The 14,596-nt window shown below is 34.3% G+C and overlaps 1 protein-coding gene across 6 annotated transcripts in view; it reads right to left on the bottom strand.

The window, feature by feature from the left end:
- The window catches only part of LOC136350713 (cytotoxic granule associated RNA binding protein TIA1), a 119,430-nt gene extending 105,119 nt beyond the window's left edge, over nucleotides 1-14,311 (bottom strand). For 3 of the 6 annotated variants that reach the window (XM_066302726.1, XM_066302723.1, XM_066302727.1), the window contains exon 1: nucleotides 13,536-14,310. In XM_066302726.1, coding sequence (XP_066158823.1) covers nucleotides 13,536-13,591 — 56 coding nt within the window. In that variant the 5' untranslated portion in view covers nucleotides 13,592-14,310. Of the gene's footprint in view, nucleotides 1-13,535 lie in introns of all 6 variants that reach the window. The other 3 variants (XM_066302725.1, XM_066302722.1, XM_066302724.1) reach the window with 2 other exon arrangements.
- Between the last annotated feature and the right edge of the window lie 285 nt (nucleotides 14,312-14,596).

Below are 14,596 nucleotides of genomic sequence, written 5' to 3'. Positions count from 1 at the left end.
GTTTTCAAAGGAAATTCTCTACTTACAAGTTTTGAAACAAGTTCACGTAACAATTTCATCATCTCAAGAACTCACATCGTAGTCCAGACGCAAACTTACAAAGTTCGAAAATCAAAGAAATTATCGTGGAGAGCTGAAAGGTTTCATACGTTCCATCGAGTATGAGTCTGTATACGTAAACCGGCTCATGGTATTTCTGAAAGATTGATATTGAAAGTGCACGGCTCGATAAGCTTCTTAGGTAAGTGAACTTGAATTGCAGGCAGGAAAGTTTTCAATAACTTCAAGGCATTTCAATAACTGTGAGCAGCTGTCTGGCTGTATCGTTGAGTGAAACGTATCAATAAATTAAGTTCGGGCTTCGCCAGAATTAATTTTAAAGCTCTCGCTATTGTGGATATTTCGTCCGACCTGTTAGCCCTGGATTTAAATTAAAATTACTTCATTTATTTACATTTTCACACGTTGAGATTTTATAATGAGAAATAGTGTAAATATTGAAGAACTGAGCCCGAAATATTGTAATTGAAATAGCTATTTTAGTAACATAAATATGTCCACCGGTAAATGGCATTGATCTTCACGGTGGTAAAAATTCAACGATTTTTCACGAAAAACTTAATCTGCAATTCCTCTAAAACACTGCGATAAACAAACGACATTGCTACTTAAAATTTTATTGTTCTACAACACCGCAATAGCTCAAATCCTCGTTGTAATCCAATCGATTCAATAGAAAATAATAAAGCCACCAGAACAACCTGTTCTAAGGCAGGTAAAATGTAATCTCCTAACAGTGTTCAGATATAAAAACCTAATGCAGTGTTCCTAAGTATTGTGTTCCAATACAATTAAAGTCCCCATCCGGAAAATACTCGGCCATTGTGAGATTCCGATCGAAAGGTTAGCACAATGTTCGTTATTTGATTGTTCCTTTTCTTCCTGCAAATTACAGCAAATTTGCAATTAAGCTTGGTTTTGTTTTTTTTATTCAATTTTCTTTAGTTTTTATTTAGTCGGTTGGTATGATGCGTTTCATAGAGCTTCGTTTGGAAAAATAAATAACGTGACAGATATTGATAACTATTAGATCTTAATTCAAAACGTTAATTTAATTGTCAGGTGGATGACGGGTGAGAGTTTTCAAACAAGTTGAGGTAACGCATCAATTAAACATAGTGGCAAAGGCAGCTGGTTAACTAGTATTATTTTAAAGAGGCAAAGCCTATTTCGGCTAAAATATAAAGTAGTATTTCATTGCTTGTTAGTTTTAAAATTCTGACTCAACTCAGAATTTAATAATTAAATTAAGTCGGACAGTAATTATTTCAGCTCAAAGTATGCGACAATTTTATTGTTACAGGAATAAAGATATTTTTATTAGTCTAAATTATTATCGACAAGTGCCATTTATCGAAGTTGTTGTTTCATTATATAAGGTAGCCTTCACCTAATGGTCAAAATTTAGACATTCGTTCTTTCTGCAAACCGTCGGAGCGGTAGTTTTCTAATACCTGTCTTGGGACATGATCTGTAATCGAAATAAAGTGAATGGTACATTTATTTATTTATTTCTTCAACTCTAAATTATGATTGAATTAATGTAATGCCTTGTCCTATAAGTCGACTTGAAATCTTTTTAAATTAAACGTTTACTATCTCTTCAAGGAATTACATACCAACTTTTTATCGGTGTCTGTAAACAAAAGGTTATTTTAATGGCACCTATAAGAAGAACACGTCTGCAACAGTTTATAGGAGATCTACGTGCCGATGTTACGAAATGCCCGATTTAGAATTTTGGGCATTATATTTTAATGCGAATCGAGTAATCTATAGCCTTTCATGGCGCGTCGCTTGTAAATAATTTAGCCGGGATTTCCCGCCTACCGTAAAATATTTCTTAGTTTCTATAGTAGTTCAAAGCCCACATCTAATACCTATAAATTATGCATAATAATGCTTACCCTTATTTAGAATAGGTTAATATATTTGAGCTTTAGCGCCGCTATGAAACCGAAATAGTCGAGGGTGAATATATTAATATTTCACAGAGTACATTCAAGAATATGAATATGCGTTTTGCTGATGGTTTTACTGTCTCTTACCAGACCGTAATTAGGAGAAGTAATTGCACTTTATTTTATAACTTTTGAACATCGCTAGCTTGTACCTAAAACTGATCTACCAATTCGCTCCAATAAATCCGATTCTTAATGGCCAAATCCTATTGTTTTTAAATGAAAATCGAAATAATTCGATTTAAACTGCTACAGGAAGCTAAATGCTGTTAAGCCTTTAGCTGAACATAAATAAACTTTAACCCCCGACAGTAATCGAACTGATAATAGGTCAAGACTTGTTTAACTGGATATCTGTTGTTTTCAATGTTTAAATACCAAATCATTAAAAGTAAAAGCAACCAATCAACGATGTACAGATCATATGTTCTGTATCCTGCTGCGGTCAACAATCCCTGACCCTTTACAGTCAATTCTGGCCACCTCATTACAAATTTATCAGTAAGCCCGACTCCCTACTCCGGAAATTTTCGAATTATGGGCTTCATACATTAGTTAGCTTGCAGTTAATGCTGAGTTTCCTCCTTGTTTTGACTTTAATAGATTTGGCTCTCAGAGAAGATTAATACTGCATTGTAGTCAACTTTCAAGGATTGAAATTTAACAAATTATGTTAATAATAATTAATAAAATTAAATATGCCGTTCGTGTTTTGTGCATGATGGAATATGTTACAAAAAGGCGAATTTATAAGTTTTAAAATGTATTAAAATTTGTTACAATTTCACCATTGTTTATTTTTCTCCTTTAAATACCCACATTACATCACGCAATCTACAGGGTGTTTCATTTGAAAGATCACAGTTGTATATTTTTTGATAGTTCACATTGCACATTCGTTTCTCCAGAGGGCCTTATAAGATAAAAGGTAGTTTTGAGAAACGACAAAATTAAAAATTATAAAATGCAGGTTATCGTCTATTGCTACTGCAGATGTTTGGTAATGTATAGACGATTGACGCAGGAATTACGGTAACAAAATGCAGTGAAGCCAACCTCATTACAAGTTTATCTTTGTCCATCTCTCGTCATATCTTTGCTTAAGGGCGCGTAAAACACCAAATCGCCAATCTTACAAAATGGCACAAGACAATCTGGTTTAAACAATGCAATTCTGTAAACGTGATTTCAACTAAAAGCGAGAGACACAAAAACTATTTCGTAATCGTTCATTTAGCGTGTAGATTAACGTTTATTTGATAAAGAAAATACTGTCCAGTAATCTGTTATCTACAACTTATTGATAAAGCTGCAAGAGATATCAAACTAAAAACTAAACCCGTGTGAGTGTCCATACTTCAATCGTTGTCAAAATTTTGTCCCGCCCTGTATGCTTAGACAAATAATACCGCTAAATTGTTTGAACTTCAGCAAATAAATTGCTGACAATGAAAAGAGTAGTACAAGCCCGTAAATCAAGAGTATAACGCACCCCAAATCCAGCTTTGATAATTAACTCATTTTCAGACATTAGCGTTCATTTCTCAAAGTTCATGCGGGTTCATTATTTAATAGTCAACCGTCGGACGGATTCAAGGCCCGCCCTTTTGGAAACATCATTTTTCAATGGCCATTTTATATTTGAACATTCTGAACTTTGATGCATTTCGTCCGTGAAAATTTGCGCTGTTGCGAACCCAGACTGCTAATGTGACGTGATTATAGCTGCAATAGGATTTTTAGGCAATTAAGGCAATATGTGTGCTGCAATCGAAAAGGCAATGTGTCACGCTAAATTCGTGCTTTGTGATGCTATCAAAGGTTTCAATTTGAATCGATTCGACTAGATAAACAGAGATTGATCTATATAGCGCTTGATAAATTTGTTTGATTAAGTTGAGATACCCAACTTGCCACCCATCAATAAAGTAAAGATAACCATCACAGTTGAAACAATTTAATAAAAATTTCTATTTTAAGGTTATCAATTATATGTGTTTTATTTGTGGCATTTCAGTAACAGGTTTGATGAATTCCTACCAACTCCACTTATGCGATAAGCATCTTCCCCCATTAATGTAATTGAAAGCACGGTAATTTACATAAATGTAAACGTTTACGTTGTCGTGCAAGGCGACTAAGAGTGGGAGTTTTATAATATTTTCTATTGCTCTGATATATCTGAATTTGAATAAATCGAACGTTTCATCGAAATTATTAGATAATGGCGAAACCACATGCATATCAATTCCGGAAGTTACTTATATTTACCCCGGCAAATGGCGCTGCATAATATTTCTATGGCCCCTTAGCAAATGAAACCTATTTGCCAATTTAGCTCACCCTTATCAATTGTAAACTTAAGTTGTGGGTAAAGCATCATATTTTTTCAAAGCGAATCCAATTAAAATTTACAATTCAATTTTCGCTGAAAATTTTCAGAACCTCCAAAGCTTAAACTGCGAAATATGCAGCTGGGGCTCAGACTGTATGCATTTTATTTACCAGCAAAAACCTTATTTCCATTTGTTAATCTAAACAAGAAGTAGTCGGTATAGTTATATGTTCTCCGGAATTCACGTACGGAATTGAAACAGAACTACGTATATTGAAAAGAAAACATTGAGCTCGACGTGAATTCTAAATTAATTTTACTGAATAGTTTAGGAAATATTTCGCCTTATTTTAGTATCATCATACTAAATTACCGTACTGTTTTTAACATAATGCATACATGTTGGTATTTCACGTAAAAAACGCAGAAGGAAAAGGAAGTTATTCAAATGGGCCTCGCCCTGTCAAAAAATATAAAAGAAGCCCTTTGTTTGCGGAAACCAATTTGCTCTTGTAGATGCTGCAAAGAAGTACAGCGTTCCAAAGACGAGGAGTCAAAGAATTCAGTTTACCTCCATTAATAATGAATTTAACTGGGAAATGTTTGGTTAAGCCCTCTTGGCCGGTCTTGTTGGTTAATTAGGTTTACATGATGCAGTAGAATCGTCGCATACTGTAATGCAGTGGCATTTGGAGGATTAACCCGAAAGCCTTGCGTGGTCTAACTAGGTGACGTCGTAATGATGGAACACTGTTCTATAGAGACGAGAGCTATTAGGTTGGAAGTGGGTTGATGGGCAAATTGATGATATTTTATTAATGTTTCATAGAGCTACATAAATATCATAATTTACAGCCCTATTGAAATTGAATGTGATAAAACAGGAAATATTTTTACCCTATAATGTTCAAGGTTTTCCCATAAATTAAAGATTCCAAAATGATCCTGAGTTTTTTAAATAATAATTCGTATTTCTAGACATTGTGACAAGCGCATAGAAAAACAAATTTTGAACTTTTTATGTTTAAATCTCCCTCGAATAAAACACATAAAAACGCATTTTTAATTAAAAAAAAATTTACGCAAATTAAAACATAGAGTAACATTGGTTAGACCTGAAAACTGATGTCGCATGCAATCAAGCCGTAGTAATTTTAAAGTTTAAGGACGGTGCAGTGTTGTACGTGTTTTCCTTTTAAAAATGGTCCCAGTTCATTGTATATTAAAAATAAAATCCCTATTCAAGGAGAAACGAAACCATTAGACGTTTTCTGCAACCATGTTAAAAAAGACATGTTTCATCCTCCTCTATCCTAACCGAAAAGGTTTCATCTCTAGAGATAAAATATCCCATTTGATCTCTAAAGGTGATAGTTTGACAGTGATACGTGAACGTAGCCAACCGGTCATGGGAGTATTGTTGTAAGTGTACGAGTACCTTATTTCAAAAACTCAAACCTGATGAAACTAGGTGAACCATGACATAAAGCAGAATAAAAGATGACAACACTGACTATTTTATAACTTATTTCTCTCTGCTGGATAAGCGTAAAGTAGAACAATAATATAGTGGTGCTGTAATTATTTAGTAATGAAATTGAATGTTTTGTTGGATTTGTGTATACTTGGCCGCTTATAATAATATCGTGCACTATCAAAGCGCAGCGTGTTTGAACACCCATGGTAATGTTAATAATAATTAAATTGTTCAATGATTTAATCACCACTTGTACCATATGTGACCGTAGGAAATATATGGTGTTTTATTTGTTGACACAAAACATAGTATTTTAACTACTCGTTGAATAATACACTTTTTTCTTAAACGTTAAGTCTTCTTTCAAAAGAAATGCGGACACATTCTAGGCTCAACTAAACTTATAGATTCTGTGGTTCATTCCAAGCATTTGCTATTTAAAGGTCTATGAGCCTCAACCCAAAAGCTTTGGAGATATTTAGAACCGAGATAAAAAGATATACGTGCAATTACTCACATAATCCAACAACATGATATCGTATTTCCCTTAATTTCTTTTATTTTTATATTTAATTCTCCATGTCTACCTAGTGTTGCCCATAATAATACGTTTCTCGATGTTGTAAATTTTGCGCATTTTTACTTAATCCGTTCCTGGAATATTTTCAACTTCTATATATATATATTATTTAGAGTGTTTACCTATAAAGTTATATTCTGACAATAGCAAGCAACCATAACCCAACAAAAAATTTGCAAATTTGTACAGAAACCAGTGCCTACTTTTGCTCAGTATACAAAACAAGCGACACACTCCGGTACCTGCTTTGGTATTGAGGTATTAGAAAACACCAAATTTCAGGAATTTTGAAAGAATACAATCACCCGATTAAATATTTTTGACTCGTTTGAAATTATTTTTGGTGTAAGCAAGCTCTGCCCATTACTATTCGGACATTTTATCCATCAAGGAGATAAGGGACGTGAATTGTGGAGTATTTTGTATGTTAACAACTTTAGACCCCAAGTTATCCAAATTGCTTTGTCCGAAAGGCACAAAGCAGCGATTGATTGAAACCAAAGTGGGCAAAGAATTTCTAATAGATATCTTCGGGACAACTGTCGAATTTAATTCGCAACAACTACAGGTATAACTTTTAGATTAAAAATGTAAAAACTACTTTAAATTTCTTCAATTCCAAGTAGAATCGAAAGGCATCATCTCCTTTGATACACCTGAAATTTAATCCTTTGTCTTGACTGATAAGTATTAACACAGTCATGAAAAAGAAATATGCCTTTGATATTTAAAATTAATGCATAAATTAAACTAAACTCCTTAAGTTTCATATCAAGAAACATTTTTTGTTCCACAAATTGAGTTAAAACTACAACAAAGACGCCGTATACCTAAACATATAGAAGGAGGTAGAAACTGGAAACCCGTGAATGCAGGGCTTAATATTGAGTTAGCTATAATTCAATGGTGGGCAAACTTCAGTCTTGTACTAATAGTACTGTGCAAATAACTCATCTGTTTGCATTGACAGAACAATATTATGGCGAGATCTATGTAAAGTGAATATAATAGAGTATCCAAGAGAGTATTTATAATTCATGTGAAATCGAAAATACTTAGGAAACTGCTTTACTTGATGGGCTGATTCATGGCGCGCATAAAGTTCTCGAAGGGAATACGGTTTCCGCCGAAAGGCCGTAAATTCACTTCTAGAATAGAGCTTAAATTTATGAAATATATCGCCAAATATCTCGTACGATCTGTATCTACATATTCCTTTCTCATATCTTCCTATTTATAAGTTTATAATAGAATTCTTCGTATTATAGATACTGCGGGCAGAAAACTCCATTTTTTAGATACATTCTGCGCGTTAGAGTTTCATGTTTACATAAGATATTACTTTCTTACAGATACCTACTTTATTTTAAATCAAGATATGCAATTTTTTGCAACTCTACTTAAAACAAATATTCTTCGAATAACACCGTATTGAAACCTCAAACTTTCGACGAACACAAAGCATCGGGAATTATGAAAATTGACTCTTGTAAGAATTCGGCATAAGGAACGTTACCATTTGTTATTTTATGTATGGAGATGAAAGAAGAATTTGTTATTTAAACTTGACGAGAAACCGAGAGAGATGATAATAAGGGGATATTACTTCGGTCCGAAATAACGTCATTTTCAAACTCCACAGTGTTGAAGGAAACAAAAATCGATTTTTTACTATTTAAGGTCGGTTTAATTAAAATTTTTCGCCGTTTAATAACGATGTGATGGTGTGTCTTTTCGATATATCAGAGATCATTCCGAAATTTCAGGGGCCTGGGCATAAGCCGGGTTTGTAAAAATTTTACACAAAAATGACAACTAAGTAGATTTTTCAATTTTTATAATTATTTAAAACCGAGCATCTGAACATACAACTTTTCTGTGCCATCATTTGTTTGATAGTTCAACCAAAAAATATCCCCTTAAATTAACGCTAACTGTAAGAAACACCTTGTGTAACAATAAAACAAAATGATACCATTAAATATACAGGGCAAGGCACGACAGAGGTGTTGTAAATATTATTTAGAGTTACCATGTACAATGTCAGATTTGAAATCATAAAACAACATAAAGTTCCTTATTCAGCAAATGTTATTTTGAACTTTTATCTGAATCATCTCACAGCGAATGCAATCAATGAAGTATTGGTTTCTAAAGGTAAGCAAATTCGACTAGAAAGTATTCAACATGGATTCTGAGACGTTCTCGAAGTTTCCCGACTTGGTTAAATATTATTAATTCATTAAAGTTATTGCCAAGTTTTTGCACTAGTGGTTGATCCTGGAGCCACATCAAAGTTTCCAAGCTTCGCATATGTATATTTAATAATTATTGATTGTTCTACGTGATGCTTAGGAATTTCCTTTAAGTCTCGCTGAAAATACTTTGCGGCCTGCAAAGAATCACAGTACCAAAAAAAAATCCCTCTAGAGTGCTCCTAGTCACCTTCTTTTAATACTAAGTTGTCATTATTAATATTGTAGCAATACCAGGTTGGATCTATAGGAACATTTTCATTTCTTGGGCATGAAGTAAGTACGTTATTAATATATAGAAAGCCTACTTGAAAAAATGAACGAAATGTAGATAAATTACAATATATTATTGAAGCACCTCCAACACTCTAATCGAAAATAATTCAAGCGTCGTTTCTTGTCAAGTTTAAATAACAAATTTTTCTCACACAATGCTAACGATCCTTATGCCGAATTCTTACGGAAGTCGAATCGAATTTCCAAATCTCTCAGAAAAAAAATCAATAACTATCTAATTTGCCTATGCATATACTCAATAACTTATAAAATACTTAGAAAATATAATGTTATATTGGAACGTATTACGTTGCTCTATATTGCAGTATAGATTTTTAACAGCCACTGACAAGTATAATTTGGTATGTCCTACGCATATTTGTAGACGAAATCAAAATAAAATTGCTTTGGCCTCAATACTTTCATAATATGATTTCTTCATTACTTTCTTAATAATTATTTCGAATATATTTTTTATAACGACGCTATAAACCAGTCGCATTTAGTGAACCGAAAAAATGAAGACCTTTATTAAAAATGTATTATAATTATGTTTTTAAAATATTTCTAGAGCTCATTTGTAGAACAATTTAATCATGTGAGGCCAAATAAATAATTCGGCATCACAAGTTATGCAGTAAAAGTGCACTTCAGACAACATAATACAGCTAAAACGAAGTAAATTGTACAATTATTTCAAAGTTATAGAACAAATTTCATAGTTGGGAATAGATTTTCAACCACCCAAAAGCCTCTTCTGTGTTCCTCCTCCCCTGAAATACGACTTATACACCTGAAAAATCAGTTGTTAAAAAAGATCTTCATCTCCTTTTTCTAAGCTCAAAATCTTACGCTGAAATGCGGAAATAAAATGTTGACAAGGCGAAGTAATGGAAAATCAAACCAAAACTAAAAAGGTAAAATCGCTTGAGTGGGGATATTAAGACTCGAAATTTCTGGAATGGTATTTCCTTGAAGTATTCGTAAAATCTCAAATTAGGTTTGGTTATTCAAGCCTCTCTATATTTGCTGTAGGTGACGTGCGTGTTAGCTACGTTTTAACATAAGGAAAATAATCTTTGAAGTTTAAAAGAATTTAGTCCCCTTAGCAGTTGTTTCTGTGAATTTGATTTTGTTACTGTTTTCCTGAATTTCCCAAGGTTAATTCAGATTAATTTTTATTTTCACCCTACGTGAAAGAATCATTAGGAGTAATGATCATTCACGTTACTTTAAATTCCCCTTGCATTTTCCTGTATATACCATTCCTGGAATGCAGAATTAGAACGGAAAACTTCTTATTCATGTTGCGTGAAGGTGAAATGTGAAACTTAGCCTTTTGACACAAGAGTTTCTAAGGCTTTTTGACCTTAAGTGATAAGTTTGTCGGTGAATCGATTTTTTGATATGTTCATATTTCAAATTTTCCACACCCTTCTGAAAGGAAATTGGCCACTTAAAACCTACACAATAAAAGTGGTTTAACAAGTAAAATTAAGACAAATAATTATGAATTCACAGGGAAAAACACGTCTTGAAATTTATACGAAAATTATCATTTAAAAAGTTTTCATTTACATTAATGAAAGGAAATCCAAGCGCGCGAAAGATCTTTTTGCGCCCTTATTTTTGGTGCTTAATTAATTATGCAAGCAAAACTTAGCCGACTTTAATCATTTATTAACTTTGTCTGACAGAATTCTTTCGAATACTTGATTTTCACATAAACAGAATTTAGAGCTTCCAGAAACTTGTCATAGAGGTATAAATCATAACTAATAGTTCCTTAATTAATTCATTTTATTACCAGCGATTTATGAGATTCCACAGCATCTTCCAGATCTTCTTTCAATGCAAAGCGCCGCTTATTAAAAAACTTTCAAGTTTGATTAATAGCCCTGGAAAACGTTGTTTCGTTATCATCCAACTATTAGATCAAAAGTAAGTTTCTATATCACATTGTGCTACACGAAACGTTCTGTTAAAAAATTCAATTTCAAAGAGAATCGATTGAGAGCTTAAATTTGAAACAAAATCCGTTTGGGAGATGCTCTACTATTACATCCATCTTGCATTCATTTTGAGCGAATTACAGGGGAATACTTCTTACACGGTGGGCAGCATCTGCTCCCCCAAGTTCGATGCTAATATAATTATTTTGTGCTTTGACGCATTCGAGAGCATTGCTCCTATTTGGTTGGGGTCTTGAAATGGCGAGTTCTACACACGTTAAGTTATTTAATCTGATGTTGGTTTTAGGTATCAAAAATTGATTAGTCCGCCTTAGGTCTGGGTGTTAAATTTCCAAAGCAAATATTTGATTTGTTGCCGACCACCCTGCATGGAAAGTATCCCTGTATGCCGACTTTACCTAGATACTTTTTAATCGATTTATTTTTCCTAAAATAAAATCTTGAAGGCACGTCAAAGAAAAATCCTCCTAAAGCAATTCATTCCTATAAACGTCAATTCTGGGCTTGAAATTTTAAATGTGTAGCAATTTTATGCTTTGACGTATGTATATATCTATGCATGTTAGGTGTAAGGAATTCAATTTTATTTTGTGCGTCGTTTTGTATCTTGAAATAGATTTATCGTTTGTTGTCCTGAGAGATATTTTCAAATGATTGACACGTAAGTCATTATTTGGATGGTTCTATCAGCAGCACCTGTTACTCAGTATATTTGGAAATTCTTAATTTTAGACGAAATTGGATGAAAAATATTAATAGATGTAGGGAGGTGTTTTACAATCTCGCTATCTATATCCCCATAAACCTGGGATTTCGGCTATTGTTCCGAAGATCTGAAAATGCCGGTGTTATACAATGCTTCCAGAAGTTTTCGGAATGCATCAGTTCCATGAAATGTTGTATAATAATATTCACAGCATTCTGATTTTATGCTACGTAAACTTAAATATGTCCTAATATTTCCTCTACAACTCCTAAAACTTATCAGATATTTTATTTACATGCACGATTGGTATCGTAATGAACCAATAGAATTTTTGTGCTCTTTACATGTCCGCAGTCAACCCCCAAATTTCGTTCTAGTTAGGTCTATTCATGTGATGAAAAATGTTTCCATGTTTTTTAGAATCTATATAAATTATAAACCAGCATGTTATTTCTTCTTCCTTCCTTTCTCTTATTAACAAATTCTCTGCGAACGCCCTGTCCCTTACGTATTGGCTTTATGTATCCTGGGGGAGACGGGTATCCGCCATATTGAATAACGATATTTTGTGCATAGGCGTTCATATTTGTGAATATTTAATTATTAATTAGCCGCTTTGATCCTTGTAAATGGCCTACATGTTCTGGTTGCTCAATAGTTAATACTTTAAATTTAGTGATTATATCCGCTATTATGGCCAATATGGTATGTGAAAATAATTTTTAAAAACAAGGTCTAGAAGCCCACACTGGACACGTTCCTAACTAAAACCAGTTTAACCGACATGTTCTTCTATCCAAAATAATGAAAAAAGTGACATAATATTTTAACCTAAAGTATTGCTCTTCTGAGATACAGGTTGTTAAATAGTGTTACAATTTTTTTTATAATCTTAGACCGTAGTGTAATTCAACAAAGTTCGACCGGGACTATAGTAAACATATTGCATATTAATTATAGCAATGTACTTACTTTCACGTAGATCGCATTGCGCAAGCGAAATGAGAAGGCTGAGAAGTTTCACGCGACATGCGCTTAAGAAATAAGTTACGTCAAGAGGGGCCCAGAACTGGTCACGGAATTCCAGAAATAAAAAGTTTTTATCCTGATATTCCAGGAATCTTGAACTGCTTCAGAAGTTTAGATCACATTTTTGGAGGTAAAATTCATTAAATTACAAATGTTTCCACTTAATTTAATAATTTAAAATCAAGAATATACATACGTGTTCATGCAAGTACCTTAGGTGTAATATGCTATATTAGCCGAGCTCCAGCATTCGATAGAAAACATTATTTTAAATCAAGTGATCAGCTTTGATATGTCTGATTCAAAGTTTATGACACACAAAATGATATACTACAATGAATTTTTATTATTTTGAGTGCATGCAAGGACTTGTGGAAAATATAGTATTTCACCACATAGGGAATCTCGAGATTTAATTAATTGTACTTAAAATTTTAAATACATGCTAGTTTCGGTCATATTTATCAAACTACGCAAGCGCACTAACTAATGAGTATGAGAAATATATGGAAAAAAATATATGTTTCAATTGTCAAGTAATATTTTTATTTTCTAAAATGCTCCATATATATATACGAACTATTTCACCTACTCATAGTAACTAATTCTTATCTGACTGATGTAGGAGAAACAAACCAGCAAACATAGATGATTAAGCGATTTAGTTTTTGTTGATTTTGAGGTAGTAATTAAGGTATTAAATTATATCGTTTTGATGTTAAATATTAGAGTTCAGCCAATATAGCCAAAGGAAAAAAAAAGTTTTGCAAGTTTTAAAGGCTGGTCAAGTACCTAATAACTCGAGATGATAATATTTTAAGTATTCCGAGACCATGTCTGTAGAAATGAGAGAGAAGCATTGGAGTACTAAAAATATGCAAACCTTAGGTGTCCCCATGTTTGGCAGAGTGGTGACGGTAGCCGCCATGGAGGGGGCATAAGTGGGGACCGTAAACGGCACGAACAACATAGGCGTAGATATAGATGAAGACGCGGCAGACGTTCCTTGCACTTCTGGTCGCGTTGCGCTGTTCTTACTTTCAACAGTAGCACTCGGTTTACTGCAGCCGCAGGCAGTTACCACCACCTGTGTTGGTTGCACGACCGTATTTGCTTGTGGTTGCACGGCGATTTGCACCGGTATCTGCACAGTTTGCGAAGGATATGGAGACGGTCTGCTAGTTGTGTCGCGTTGATTACGAATAGGGCCAATAGAATCTTGTTGTGGTTGATTCTGGGGCTGCCAAACGGCGCAAGGATATACGCCGACAAGGCTGTAGCCCACAAGTGCCGGTGGCGGAGCCAAGGTAATGGCTAAATCTAACTTCAAACAACAAATACAGCTGCCAAATTGCAGCGGATCGGAGATTCGGTTACTCGCACTAAACTCGCGCGCCTTTCCCTCACGTGACGAGATGCGTGAAGAGGATGCGTATTTACGTGTTTACCCTGTTGATCATGTCACAAACACCACGTGGCCAAGTTTTGTTTACTCGCGTTAGCGACGGCTAAGAACTCTCAAACAACTCACATGGATCGTCAGTCAGTTGAGGGAAGACGCTCCGGGAGGCGACTCCACTGCAGGAATAAGAACAGATGCGGCAGGTAATGTTCAACGTCGCGTTTGAGGTCACAGTCGAGCGATAAATAAGCAGCTATAGAACGAACAGAAACAGGCCCCCCAAAGTCGGACGACGGCGGTTCCAGAGCCGAAGGCGGCAACGCGTGCTCACGCGGGGGCCGGCCGCCATCGGGCGTGTCGCCACCTCTCTGGGACTACCCCTAACACTTTCGCAGACATTGATATTTCTTGCATTTCACCACTATATCAAACACTTGATTCATTCACTTTCCTTTTCATTGATAAATCTTGAATTGGCTCGTAAACTCTGATTTTACTATTTCGATACAGATATATCGATTAAGATTTATTAAAACAATATA

The sequence above is a fragment of the Euwallacea fornicatus genome, chromosome 3 (genome assembly GCF_040115645.1).
Source record: "Euwallacea fornicatus isolate EFF26 chromosome 3, ASM4011564v1, whole genome shotgun sequence".
Classification (NCBI taxonomy): Eukaryota; Metazoa; Arthropoda; class Insecta; order Coleoptera; family Curculionidae; genus Euwallacea; species Euwallacea fornicatus.
Note: the sequence above shows the minus strand (reverse complement) of the source record. Positions and strands in the feature narration are given on the sequence as shown.